Here is a 14,632-nt window from a genome sequence, read left to right on the forward strand (position 1 = left end):
AACAGGTCTAACAACAGCCTGGAGAAAATCTGGTCCCCTTAAAAATACTTTTTTTAAAAAACAAAAATCCTTTTTAAAAATAAGACACTCTAATTGTGCCATGGAAATTCCACTGGCTAGTCTTTCACTTCCCCACAGGCAGCCAGACTTTTTCCCCTTTCCAGGAAGTCCCTTCCAAGGCTCTGAGTATGCCAAGGATCTACCATTTTTGTAATTGATCCTCTCCTTTCTCCCCACTCAAGCACTTTGATGCTGGGACAAAAGAAATCCATGCTTTTTCTTTCCATGGCTATGGGGCTTCTCATCCTCCTCTCCCACTGGTAGACTGCTCTTCTGGTCTGTGGCTCCTGTTCTGAGCTGTGTGTAACAAGGAAGTCTCACTGCAGATGTTAGCCCCCTGTGTTCCAACATAGCTCCATGATTTTCTATCATTGCATGGTTCTTTATAAGCTCTCAGAGGCTAAGGCAGCATTTCCCTGTGTGTGAACCACACACACTAGTTCTAAGACATATCAATTAATAGGTGCTATATGAAAGCAAAAAAAAAGTAAAGCACAGTCATAGAAGTTTGGGAAATGCTGGGTTAAAATGAAGTTAAAGAGATTACTTCGTACAGCACTTCTAGAACCTTTAGAGCAATATATGGCGTATGAATCTCTAAAAGGGAAGTAATCAACTTTTATCAAATAATGCTTTTGGGGAAGCTAGGGTTCAAGGGTGAGGAAGGCACAGTGGACCTGAAAGCATTTGTGATCCAAACAAAAGCAACTAAAACAACTGCATTCCTAAGGCTTCTACTTAGAATTGTGTCTTCTACTTAGAACCCACAAAAAACCAAAAGGCATAAAAGAGAAACTAAGTTATAAAGACGGAAAAAACATACCTGGTCAAAAATCCCCATGGCTAAAACAGGCAGTGATGTGTAAACAATGTTAAAAAGGGTGATGAACCACTGGTCATAAACAGTCTGAAAAGAAATATAACATATAAATGAGAAACACCATCCATAGTAGTGAGAATATTCACGTTTAAGTAGTGAAAATATTCACATTTAGGTTAAATAACCAGGTTTTCTGAGGTAAGTGGGAGTTGACTTTTGGAATCAGACAAATATGAGTTCTCTCCTAGACCTGCCTCTTATCAGCTCTGCTGCCATAATGGGATACTAGATCTCTCTAAATAGCAATTTCTTTATCTCTAAAGTGGTGTATACCCTTCCTGCAGCATGGCAGTGAGGACAAAATAATACATGCAGTACCCCTAACATAGTGCGGGACACGTATGAGCCCCCTGACCTTGTGGTGGGTTGCTATTTCATTCTCCAGGCTTTCAGTGGCTTGTAATGAGTCCAATTATCTGACCTAGGTGGTAAACAAAGGATTCACTAAAATCTTCAGAGATAAATATAGTAATGAGCCTGTTATTTCTATCCTGTTTTAAAATGGAGAGGTTTTTGCAGGGGAGTGGTTTAAAGTAAGATGGGCATGAAGCTACATGCTCACTATACTGGGCATAAACAAGCAAAACAATAAACATATCCCCTCACACCTTTGTAATTACACAAGAATTCCCTGCATGGGCCTCACTAAAAGTCAATGAGGCATGTGGAGCAGGCATATATCCCCATTTTGCCAATGAGTACACACAGATGTGGAAACAGAACCTTTCAGTTACAGAGCTTATTACAGACAAAAGCAAAAATTAAAATCCAGGTCTTCAGCTGCTAACCAATGCCCCTTTTACCACTCCATCATTCATTCACTTATTCATTCATTCAATATTTACTGATAAACTGCTATGTGCTAAGTATTAAGTTCTAGTCAATGATAATTCAGCATGATCAATCAAATAAAAATTCCTCACGAAATGTACATTCTAATGCAAAGGGAGGGGAAAGACAATAAACAAGATCAAATTTACAGAGAGCAGGAGGACTGAGTGAGTAAATTAGTTAGAAGGTAGTAAGTGCTAGAGAGGAAAGGGGATAGCGAATGCGGGAGGGCTGCAATTGTAATACAGCGACTGGAGAAAGTCTCACTGAGAAGTGAATTTGAGATAAGATCTGAGGGAAATGGGTCTAACATGCAGCTTTCTGAAACAGTTGGAAATGCTGGGACATGCAGCATGCCATACTGCAAGTAGGCCCCGTGAAACAATCCTAAGGCAAGAAAGTATCCACTGCGCTCACAGAACAGCAAGGTGGGCTGGTTGGGTGGAGCAGAGTGACCTGTAGAAAGAATAATGGATGTCAGGAGGTAAGAAGAACAATCCTATGTAACTAAACATGGCTTATTACCTAAGAGAAAGTAGAAGACATCAGAGGACTTTAAGCAAAAGAGCAACCTGGTCTTATTTACATTTTAACAGGATCACTCTGGATGCTATGCAGAGAAGAAACTGAAGACAAAGTGGAAGTGGGAAAGCGGTTACTCAGAGTAACCATTTCTAATAACGAATTTTAAGTTCTCTGCATGGTAACTCCCCTTTGTTACTCTCTGATTCCTATTTTCATCATCTGGCCTAAACCCAGCTGTAAGGATTTAGAAAGAGGGACTATATCCAATGGTATGCTGATAAATGTTTAACAACAGACTAAAAAAAAAAAAAAAAAAGCCTTGATTTGTAGCGTTTGCCAATTTCCATGGTGTAAATATTCCTCCATGACTGATTTCAAGCAGTGATGCCACTGAATGTGGAGTTGAGACATATTCACCATTATACAGTATTTCTACAATACAGACCCAATATAATCTCAAGAGCATAAACAGTAAAACATGGGAAAATAATTAGGAAGGGATGCATTTTGAGTATATTAACTGTCTTTTGTTTTTAATATAAATTAAATTGTACATTTACATAATATAACTTTTAATAATGGCTGTATTTAACCACTGGCTCACAAAATTCCTGAAGATTTAACAATCAGTTCTTGTGAATCAGTATGGGCCAGTTCCAAGATACCATAGCCTAGGTCCATGTGGGAGCAAAGTGGTACAAGACAGCAGAAGCCACCTGAAGGATAATGCACTCAACGTGGCATGAGAGAACTTGCAGAAGGGCAGGGCAGTAGTCCACTAGTCAGGCAACCACGAGAACAGACTGGAAAAGCTGGCTGGCACTCCCTGGAACCCCCTTGGGTATTTAGCAGAGGTATCTGAAAGAAGCCTGAATTTATCATACAGGATAGGGGGCACATACCATAATAATTGATTCATACCAAACCTCCTGCTGAAGATAATGAAAAAAGTTGAGAAAAAACAAAAGCATCTTCATCAAAGTATCAGTGAACTAACAAGACAGTGGGGAATGACTGGTCAAGATCAAGAAGAGAATTAGAACTTAATAACTATCTCAAGGCCTAGGATAATGCTATTCTTCTCCAGACTCTATGTTTATTTCCTTATACCAGCTGTTGAGGATAGAATGAAGGCCTGATATTTTCTGGGTTAGCCAACTGTCCTGCTATGACAGAGTCTGTGACCTCACTGCTGGGAGGCTGCCTTTGGGTCCCAGCCCAGAGTAGGAAGGGTTTCATCATGATCGCTACCCTTGATGGGCACTGAACCTTCTCCCTTCAGCCCAGGAAACTACTGAAGGCACAGCTCAGTCTGTGAATTGCCCCCTGTAGATAATCAACACTCCCAAGGTACATGGTTCAGAGCAGTGTGACCCTACAGGGTCCCAGCCCAGAGCAGCAGTTGTGACAGGGTCCCAGTATCCAATTCCTATCTATCCTCAAGAGTCTACCAAAACTGCAGCTTAGCCTCTGTATCTCCTTTCTGATGAGTGAATGTGTCCAACCCTACTTCTAGATACATACGTTCACAAATGTCTATCTTGGTGCAGCCGGATACACATAAAAGTACTCATAGCAGTTACTGGTCGTAATAGTCCCCAAACAAAAACAACCAAAACATCTTTCAAGCGTGGGATAAAGATATTATCACGTATCGATACAAGAGAATACTGTAGAATAATGAAAAACAAAGAATTATAACTATATCCAAAAACATAAATGAATAAAAACTACATATAATATTGAGCAAAAGAAGCCAGATACAAAGTCATAATTGCATTTAAATACAGTGCGAAAGTATGAAAATCTACTCCTATGTTGTTTTGGAACTCCTAATCATATGGTAATATTACAAAACAGAAGAAACGTGACTGTAAGATGGCAGGGTAATGGTTACCTCTAGAGGATCGGAAAAGAGGTCTCGAGGAAAAGTCGGGTAGCTCTTGAGTGTTTAGAAATGTTATATTTCTCGCAGTGGATCATGGTACATGGGTGTTCATTTCATAACAATTTAAGCTGATATTTATATACTTTTTAATATATTTGTTAAACTTTACAAATGATAAAAAAATTAAAAATTAAACATGTGAACTTATTTTATAGTTATAGCCCAGTGAGACTTCAGAAAGTAGGAAGATACCAAAAATCCTGATGCCCAGGCCACACCCCAGGCCAGTTAAATCAGTATCTCTGGGAGAAGGATCTAAGTTTTGGTCATTTTAAATTTTTCCCAGGTAATTCCAATGTGACACCAAGATTGGGAATTACACTCACTTTCTTTTTTTTTTTTTTTTTAAATCAGAGCAGCTGACACAAATCTTCAACTCGTTGATGATGGCATCTGACAGTTTCAGCTATTAAGAAGAGAGAAAGAATCTGAGAAATTATGGCATACTCAACTGTGGACAGCTGAGTCTGGCATAGTGTGCCCTCATCATCACAAACAGGCTCGTATTACAAGCTACAAGCTACACTTATTCGACAACTATCAGCATTTGTCAACTGGCGCACAGATTTGAAGCCTCATTTCACAACTGGAGCAAGAGAGGACAGGAAGGAAAAATCAGAATAAGGTTTCAATGAGTTTCTGCAAATTCTCAGAAATCAGTGTCACAATAACAAAAAGAAAAAAATAGCTGATATTTATTAAACATCTACTCTATGCCATTTTAAGTGCTTTACATATAGCGGCTCATTAAATTTGAACAACCCCATGAGGTAGGTGCTGTTAATAGTTCTCAGTTTATAAATGGGAAAACTGAGGGCTATCAAGGTTAGGAGATGGCTCAATATCATACCTTAAATGCAAAGGTTTTCTCCAGGATGTGCTAATTTCACATTGCATGCCTGTATCAAAATATCTCGGGGCGGAGCAAGATGGCCGAATAGGAACAGCTCCAGTCTCCAACTCCCAGCACAGGCGACACAGAAGACCGGTGATTTCTGCATTTTCAACTGAGGTACTGGGGTCATCTCACTAGGGAGTGCTGGACAATCGGTGCTGGTCAGCTGCTGCAGCCCGACCAGCGAGAGCTGAAGCAGGGCGAGGCATCACCTCACCTGGGAAGCGCAAGGGGGAAGGGAATCCCTTTTCCTAGCCAGGGGAACTGAGACACACAACACCTGGAAAATCGGGTAACTCCCACCCCAATACTGCACTTTAAGCAAACGGGCACACCAGGAGAATATATCCCACACTTGGCCAGGAGGGTCCCACGCCCACGGAGCCTCCCTCATTGCTAACACAGCAGTCTGTGATCTAACCGAAACGGCAGCAGCGAGGCTGGGGGAGGGGCGCCGGCTATTGCTGAGGCTTAAGTAGGTAAACAAAGCTGCTGGGAAGCTCGAACTGGGTAGAGCTCACAGCAGCTCAAGGAAATCTGCCTGTCTCTGTAGACTCCACCTCTGGGGACAGGGCACAGATAAACAACAACAACAAAAAAGCAGCAGAACCTCTGCAGACGCAAACGACTCTGACAGCTTTGAAGAGAGCAGTGGATCTCCCAACACGGAGGCTGAGATCTGAGAAGGGACAGACTGCCTGCTCAAGTGGGTCTCTGACCCCTGAGTAGCCTAACTGGGAGACATCCCCCACTAGGGGCAGTCTGACACCCCACACCTCACAGGGTGGAGTACACCCCTGAGAGGAAGCTTCCAAAGTAAGAATTAGACAGGTACACTTGCTGTTCAGCAATATTCTATCTTCCGCAACCTCTGCTGCTGATACCCAGGCAAACAGGGTCTGGAGTGGACCTCAAGCAATCTCCAACAGACCTACAGCTGAGGGTCCTGACTGTCAGAAGGAAAACTATCAAACAGGAAGGACACCTATACCAAAACCCCATCAGTACGTCACCATCATCAAAGACCAGAGACAGATAAAACCACAAAGATGGGGAAAAAGCAGGGCAGAAAAGCTGGAAATTCAAAAAATAAGAGCGCATCTCCCCCTGCAAAGGAGTACAGCCCATCACCAGCAACGGATCAAAGCTGGTCAGAGAATGACTTTGACGAGATGAGCGAAGAAGGCTTCAGTCCATCAAACTTCTCAGAGCTAAAGGAGCTAAAGAGCTTTGCGTACCCAGCGCAAAGAAACTAAAAATCTTGAAAAAAGAGTGGAAGAATTGACAGCTACACTAATTAATGCAGAGAAGGTCATAAACGAAATGACAGAGATGAAAACCATGACACGAGAAATACGTGACAAATGCACAAGCTTCAGTAACCGACTTGATCAACTGGAAGAAAGAGTATCAGCAATTGAGGATCAAATGAATGAAACGAAGCGAGAAGAGAAACCAAAAGAAAAAAGAAGAAAAAGAAATGAACAAAGCCTGCAAGAAGTATGGGATTATGTAAAAAGACCAAATCTACGTCTGATTGGGGTGCCTGAAAGTGAGGGGGAAAATGGAACCAAGCTGGAAAACACTCTTCAGGATATCATCCAAGAGAACTTCCCCAACCTAGTAGGGCAGGCCAACATTCAAATTCAGGAAATACAGAGAACTCCACAAAGATACTCCTTGAGAAGAGCAACTCCAAGACACATAATTGCCAGATTCACCAAAGTTGAAATGAAGGAAAAAATCTGAAGGGCAGCCAGAGAGAAAGGTCGGGTTACCCACAAAGGGAAGCCCATCAGACTAACAGCAGACCTCTCAGCAGAAACTCTAAAAGCCAGAAGGGAGTGGGGGCCAATATTCAACCTTCTTAAAGAAAAGAATTTTAAACCCAGAATTTCATATCTAGCCAAACTAAGTTTCATAAGTGAAGGAGAAATAAAATCCTTTACAGATAAGCAAATGCTTAGAGATTTTGTCACCACCAGGCCTGCCTTACAAGAGACCCTGAAGGAAGCACTAAACATGGAAAGGAACAACTGGTACCAGCCACTGCAAAAACATGCCAAAATGTAAAGACCATCGAGGCTAGGAAGAAACTGCATCAACTAACGAGCAAAATAACCAGTTAATATTATAATGGCAGGATCAAGTTCACACATAACAATATTAACCTTAAATGTAAATGGGCGAAATGCTCCAATTAAAAGACACAGACTGGCAAACTGGATAAAGAGTCAAGACCCATCAGTCTGCTGTATTCAGGAGACCCATCTCACATGCAGAGACATACATAGGCTCAAAATAAAGGGATGGAGGAAGATCTACCAAGCAAATGGAGAACAAAAAAAAGCAGGGGTTGCAATCCTTGTCTCTGATAAAACAGACTTTAAACCATCAAAGATCAAAAGAGACAAGAAGGCCATTACATAATGGTAAAGGGATCAATTCAACAGGAAGAGCTAACTATCCTAAATATATATGCACCCAATACAGGAGCACCCAGATTCATAAAGCAAGTCCTTAGAGACTTAAAAAGAGACTTAGACTCCCATACAATAATAATGGGAGACTTCAACACTCCACTGTCAACATCAGACAGATCAACGAGACAGAAAGTTAAGAAGGATATCCAGGAATTGAACTCATCTCTGCACCAAGCGGACCTAATAGACATCTATAGAACTCTCCACCCCAAATCAACAGAATATACATTCTTCTCAGCACCACATCACACTTATTCCAAAATTGACCACATAATTGGAAGTAAAGCACTCCTCAGCAAATGTACAAGAACAGAAATTATAACAAACTGTCTCTCAGACCACAGTGCAATCAAACTAGAACTCAGGACTAAGAAACTCAATCAAAACCGCTCAACTACATGGAAACTGAACAACCTGCTCCTGAATGACTACTGGGTACATAATGAAATGAAAGCAGAAATAAAGATGTTCTTTGAAACCAATGAGAACAAAGATACAACATACCAGAATCTCTGGGACACATTTAAAGCTGTGTGTAGAGGGAAATTTATAGCACTAAATGCCCACAAGAGAAAGCAGGAAAGATCTAAAATGGACACTCTAACATCACAATTAAAAGAACTAGAGAGGCAAGAGCAAACACATTCAAAAGCTAGCAGAAGGCAAGAAATAACTAAGATCAGAGCAGAACTGAAGGAGATAGAGACACAAAAAACCCTCCAAAAAATCAATGAATCCAGGAGTTGGTTTTTTGAAAAGATCAACAAAATTGACAGACCGCTAGCAAGACTAATAAAGAAGAAAAGAGAGAGGAATCAAATAGACGCAATAAAAAATGATAAAGGGGATATCACCACTGACCCCACAGAAATACAAACTACCATCAGAGAATACTATAAACACCTCTATGCAAATCAACTGGAAAATCTAGAAGAAATGGATAATTTCCTGGACACTTACACTCTCCCAAGACTAAACCAGGAAGAAGTTGAATCCCTGAATAGACCAATAGCAGACTCTGAAATTGAGGCAATAATTAATAGCCTACCAACCAAAAAAAGTCCAGGACCAGATGGATTCACAGCTGAATTCTGCCACAGGTACAAGGAGGAGCTGGTACCATTCCTTCTGAAACTATTCCAATCAATAGAAAAAGAGGGAATCCTCCCTAACTCATTTTATGAGGCCAACATCATCCTGATACCAAAGCCTGGCAGAGACACAACAAAAAAAGAGAATTTTAGACCAATATCCCTGATGAACATTGATGCAAAAATCCTCAATAAAATACTGGGAAACCAGATTCAGCAGCACATCAAAAAGCTTATCCACCATGATCAAGTGGGCTTCATCCCTGGGATGCAAGGCTGGTTCAACATTCGCAAATCAATAAACGTAATCCAGCATATAAACAGAACCAAAGACAAGAAACACATGATTATCTCAATAGATGCAGAAAAGGCTTTTGACAAAATTCAACAGCCCTTCATGCTAAAAACACTCAATAAATTCGGTATTGATGGAATGTACCTCAAAATAATAAGAGCTATTTATGACAAACCCACAGCCAATATCATACTGAATGGGCAAAAACTGGAAAAATTCCCTTTGAAAACTGGCACAAGACAGGGATGCCCTCTCTCACCACTCCTATTCAACATAGTATTGGAAATTCTGGCTAGGGCAATCAGGCAAGAGAAAGAAATCAAGGGTATTCAGTTAGGAAAAGAAGAAGTCAAATTGTCCCTGTTTGCAGATGACATGATTGTATATTTAGAAAACCCCATCGTCTCAGCCCAAAATCTCCTTAAGCTGATAAGCAGCTTCAGCAAAGTCTCAGGATACAAAATTAATGTGCAAAAATCACAAGCATTCTTATACACTACTAACAGACAAACAGAGAGCCAAATCAGGAATGAACTTCCATTCACAATTGCTTCAAAGAGAATAAAATACCCAGGAATCCAACTTACAAGGGATGTAAAGGACCTCTTCAAGGAGAACTACAAACCACTGCTCAGTGAAATCAAAGAGGACACAAACAAATGGAAGAACATACCATGCTCATGGATAGGAAGAATCAATATCGTGAAAATGGCCATACTGCCCAAGGTTATTTATAGATTCAATGCCATCCCCATCAAGCTACCAATGAGTTTCTTCACAGAATTGGAAAAAACTGCTTTAAAGTTCATATGGAACCGAAAAAGAGCCTGCATTGCCAAGACAATCCTAAGTCAAAAGGACAAAGCTGGAGGCGTCACGCTACCTGACTTCAAACAAGGCTACAGTAACCAAAATAGCATGGTACTGGTACCAAAACAGAGATATAGACCAATGGAACAGAACAGAGTCCTCAGAAATAATATCACACATCTACAGCCATCTGATCTTTAACAAACCTGAGAGAAACAAGAAATGGGGAAAGGATACCCTATTTAATAAATGGGGCTGGGAAAATTGGCTAGCCATAAGTAGAAAGCTGAAACTGGATCCTTTCCTTACTCCTTATACGAAGATTAATTCAAGATGGATTAGAGACTTAAATGTTAGACCTAATACCATAAAAACCCTAGAAGAAAATCTAGGTAGTACCATTCAGGACATAGGCATGGGCAAGGACTTCATGTCTAAAACACCAAAAACAACGGCAGCAAAAGCCAAAATTGACAAATGGGATCTAATTAAACTAAAGAGCTTCTGCACAGCAAAAGAAACTACCATCAGAGTGAACAGGCAACCTACAGAATGGGAGAAAATTTTTGCAATCTACTCATCTGACAAAGGGCTAATATCCAGAATCTACAAAGAACTCAAACAAATATACAAGAAAAAAACAAACAACCCCCCCCATCAAAAAGTGGGCAAAGGATATGAACAGACATTTCTCAAAAGAAGACATTCAGACAGCCAACAGACACATGAAAAAATGCTCATCATCACTCGCCATCAGAGAAATGCAAATCAAAACCACAATGAGATACCATCTCACACCAGTTAGAACAGCAATCATTAAAAAGTCAGGAAACAACAGGTGCTGGAGAGGATGTGGAGAAATAGGAACACTTTTACACTGTTGGTGGGATTGTAAACTAGTTCAACCATTATGGAAAACAGTATGGCAATTCCTCAAGGATCTAGAACTAGATGTACCATATGACCCAGCCATCCCACTACTGGGTATATACCCAAAGGATTATAAAGTATTCTACTACAAAGACACATGCACACGTATGTTTATTGCGGCACTATTCACAATAGCAAAGACTTGGAATCAACCCAAATGTCCATCTGTGACAGACTGGATTAAGAAAATGTGGCACATATACACCATGGAATACTATGCAGCCATAAAAAAGGATGAGTTTGCATCCTTTGTAGGGACATGGATGCAGCTGGAAACCATCATTCTTAGCAAACTGTCACAAGAACTGTAAACCAAACACCGCATGTTCTCACTCATAGGTGGGAATTGAACAATGAGATCACCTGGACTCGGGAAGAGGAACATCACACACTGGGGCCTATCATGGGGAGGGAGGAGGGGGGAGGGATTGCATTGGGAGTTATACATGATATAAATAATGAATTGATGGGTGTTGACGAGTTGATGGGTGCAGCACACCAACATGGCACAAGTATACATATGTAACAAACCTGCACGTTATGCACATGTACCCTAGAACTTAAAGTATAATAAATAAAATAAAATAAAATAAAATAAATAAATAAAAATTAAAAAAATTAAAAAATAAAATCTCTAAAAACTCAAAAAAAAAATCTCATGTACCCAATAAATACATACACCTACTATGTACCCACAACTTTTTAATTATATTTTTTAAAACACAAAGGGAAAAAAAGGTTTTCCAAGTATAGTTCAGAACCTTTTAGGGGATCCATAATGTCAAAACTATTTTCAAAATAATACAAAAAGTTATGTATTTACCCTTTCCCCCCATTCTCTCATAAGTGTATACGATATGTGACATCACAGCTGGCTGAATGCAGGTGCTATGAGAACCCAGTTGTTTTCTATTATGTTAACTAGTTTTACAAAAGTGTGAAACAATGGCATTCTTCTCATTAACTTGTTTTTGTTTCAGAAAATAAGCATTTTTCTTAAAAATGTTACTTTTGTAAACATGTCATGGGTTCACCATTTTTTTAACAAATTAATAAAAGTGTTTAGATTTTTTTCTTCATTTTCATTCCTAAGATGATAAATATTGAGAGTGGGGTCCTGAGATCATAAAGTTTGAGAACTGCCAGCCAAGCAAGTGTCAGAGCCAACTCCAAGCCTATGAACTTCAGTGCCCGCAACATTGACCACTGCATGAAACCACCTCTCTCAATCAGTGGTGTCATTTGGAAAGTTTCCTTGGCCTGGCACGGTGGCTCACACTTGTAATCCCAACACTTTCGGGGGTCGAGGCCAGTGGATCACTTGAGCTCAGGAGTTCAAGACCAGCCTTGGCAACATGGTGAAAACCTCTCTACCAAAAATACAAAAAATTGGCTGGTTGTGGTGGTGTGCACCTGTGGTCCCGGCTACTCGGGAGGCTGAGGCAGGAGAATCACTTGAACATGGGAGGCACAGGTTGAAGTGAGCCAAGATCACACCATTGTACTCTAGCCTTGGTGACAGAAGTGAAACTCTGTCTCGAAAGAAAAAAGAAAGTTTCCTTGAAGGCTTTTTCCCTCACCTTGTTTAACGTAATTGAGAGCATACAATAAACACAATTTTATATGCTGTTTTTTGGCATTTAAAACAGGGCTCCCCAACAGTCTATAACAGTCCATAGCCTGTTATGAACCAGGCAGCACAGCAGGTGAGCGGCAGGCAAGCCAGCCTGAGCTCCACCTCCTATCAGATGAGCAGCTGCATAAGATTCTCACAGGAGCATGAACCCTATTGTGAACTGTGCATGCCAGTTCTATGCCTGATGATCTGTGGTGGAACAGTCTTATCCCAAAACCATCCCCCCGTCTGTGGAAAATTGTCTTCCACGAAACAAACCATCCCCTGGTACCAAAAAGATAGAGGACCACTGATTTAAAATAACAACATTAGCATTGACCTGGCTTAAAACCCTCTAACGGCTTTCCATTTTACTTGGAATGAATCCAGACTCCCTATTCATCATGTCCTAAGAGCCCTTCCTGGTCCCCGCCTGCCAGCCTCTTCAACTTCACCTCCCAACGTTCTCACCCTCCTTCACCTAGCTGAGGCTTTGCTGATGGGCTTTCTCCAACTTAATCAGCTCATTCCTGCCTCAGGACATTTGCATTGGCTGTGCCCTCTGCCTGGAACACTTTAATCCCAAGGTATTCACGTGGAAGTTTCTCTGAACACCTGGGTCACAGCTCCGGTGTCACCTCACCCTCTCAATGAGACCTTTTACATTACCAAGTTCTTTCTTAACAATTCTGATATTATCTTATTGATTTCTTTCTTTATTATCTGTCTTCATCCCACTAGAATATAATCTCCATGAAAACAGAAATTTACTCACAACTACAATTTTAATGCCCAGAGCAGGATCTAGTCATTGGTAGATACTCTATTTTTGTTGACTATAGGTGCTCTATAAATACTTGTTGAATTAATTATTTTACAACTTTTTAGTAAATGCTACATATTTAACTTTCTACTAGGCATTTTCCCACAGATGCACCATAGATTCAAACTCAATATATCAAGACGAGAGCTCATCCTCATATTACCTTAACCAGTTGCCCCTCCTGGGTTCCCTATACCAGTATCTGATACCATTACATCCATCCCAGCATCCAAATCAGAAATCTGAGATTTCTCTCTCTCTCCAACACACCATATCAAATTACTCCCCAAATACCTGACGGCTTGTGTTCCTGCCCAAGCTATGCTTCACTTCTGGAACTTTCCTCCTGTTGTCCCCTCTGCTAGGATGCCCATCCTCTTACTTCTCATCTTCTTCAATATGTTTGATCCTGGAAGGGTCAGCATGAGATGGGGCGGTGGGCAGGTCTTCCAGGAAGCCTTTCAGAGCCCTGGCCACTCCCTACCTCCGTGAGTGGCTTCCGGACCACTCATTGGTAGTTCCATGATGCCCCCATACCTCACTGCTTCTTAACTACTGACTTACAATTATTTATATGCTGCTTCCCAGCCCCGTCTCACGAGACTGTGAGCTACTTGACAGCGGGTAATCTAACTCACCTATGGGGCCCAAGAACCAAACTCAGCACCTGCTCAATTAAAGGAAGCTGGTGTCTTAAGGGTAAAGGAGTCAGCAGACAGCTGTGTGGACTTGAGTAGGATACTCAATCTCTTTGAGTCTTGGTTTCCTCGGCTATAAAATCAGGATTATAGGGAGGCTGTGAGTATTCGATGAAATGAGGTAAATGCCACTACAGCACCTGAAAGACAGTGCTCAATAAGTGAGCACCATATGATGGAAGGAAGAAAGGAGGGAGGACAGGGGAGCACTGCAAGCTTCAAGCGATGTGTTTAATGAGTAAATAAAAAGGTACATTTTCATGCTAATTATATTTTTACAAAAATAGAATTCTTTATTGAGACAACCATAGATATTTATTTCTATAATAAACTATGGTAGCCATGAGATCAATATAACATCAGAACAAGATTTAAAGAAAAATTAGTACCTTGGTACAATTACTTTCTTCATGAATACTTAATTATATCAATCACTGTTCACTCTAATTATGGTTTTTATCTCAGGATCTACCAAAATGTGTTAACCTGAGTCCTTTACCTTAGAAACCAACTTTGCCAGTTATGGGCATTGGCTTAGCACAGTTTAGACTTCAGGGTCTTTCACAGAAATTAAGGCTACAAGCAATCTTTTTTTGTTTGTTTTTTTGAGATGGAGTTTCACTCTTTTGCCCAGGTTGGAGTGAAATGGCATGATCTCGGCTCACTGCAACCTCCACCCCCTGGGTTCAAGCAATTCTCCTGCCTCAGCCTCCCGAGTAGCTGGGATTACAGGCGCCTGCCACCATGC

General features: G+C 40.8%; 1 protein-coding gene across 1 annotated transcript in view; it reads right to left on the bottom strand.

Annotated features, from left to right (window-relative positions):
• The window catches only part of ATP8B4 (ATPase phospholipid transporting 8B4 (putative)), a 256,458-nt gene that overhangs the window by 18,702 nt on the left and 223,124 nt on the right, over nt 1-14,632 (bottom strand). The window contains exon 25 of the mRNA XM_030930770.1: nt 884-967. Within this exon, the coding sequence (XP_030786630.1) occupies nt 884-967 (84 nt within the window). The remainder of the gene's footprint in view (nt 1-883; nt 968-14,632) is intronic.

Source organism: Rhinopithecus roxellana, chromosome 5 (assembly GCF_007565055.1).
Source record: "Rhinopithecus roxellana isolate Shanxi Qingling chromosome 5, ASM756505v1, whole genome shotgun sequence".
In the NCBI taxonomy this organism is placed as follows: Eukaryota; Metazoa; Chordata; class Mammalia; order Primates; family Cercopithecidae; genus Rhinopithecus; species Rhinopithecus roxellana.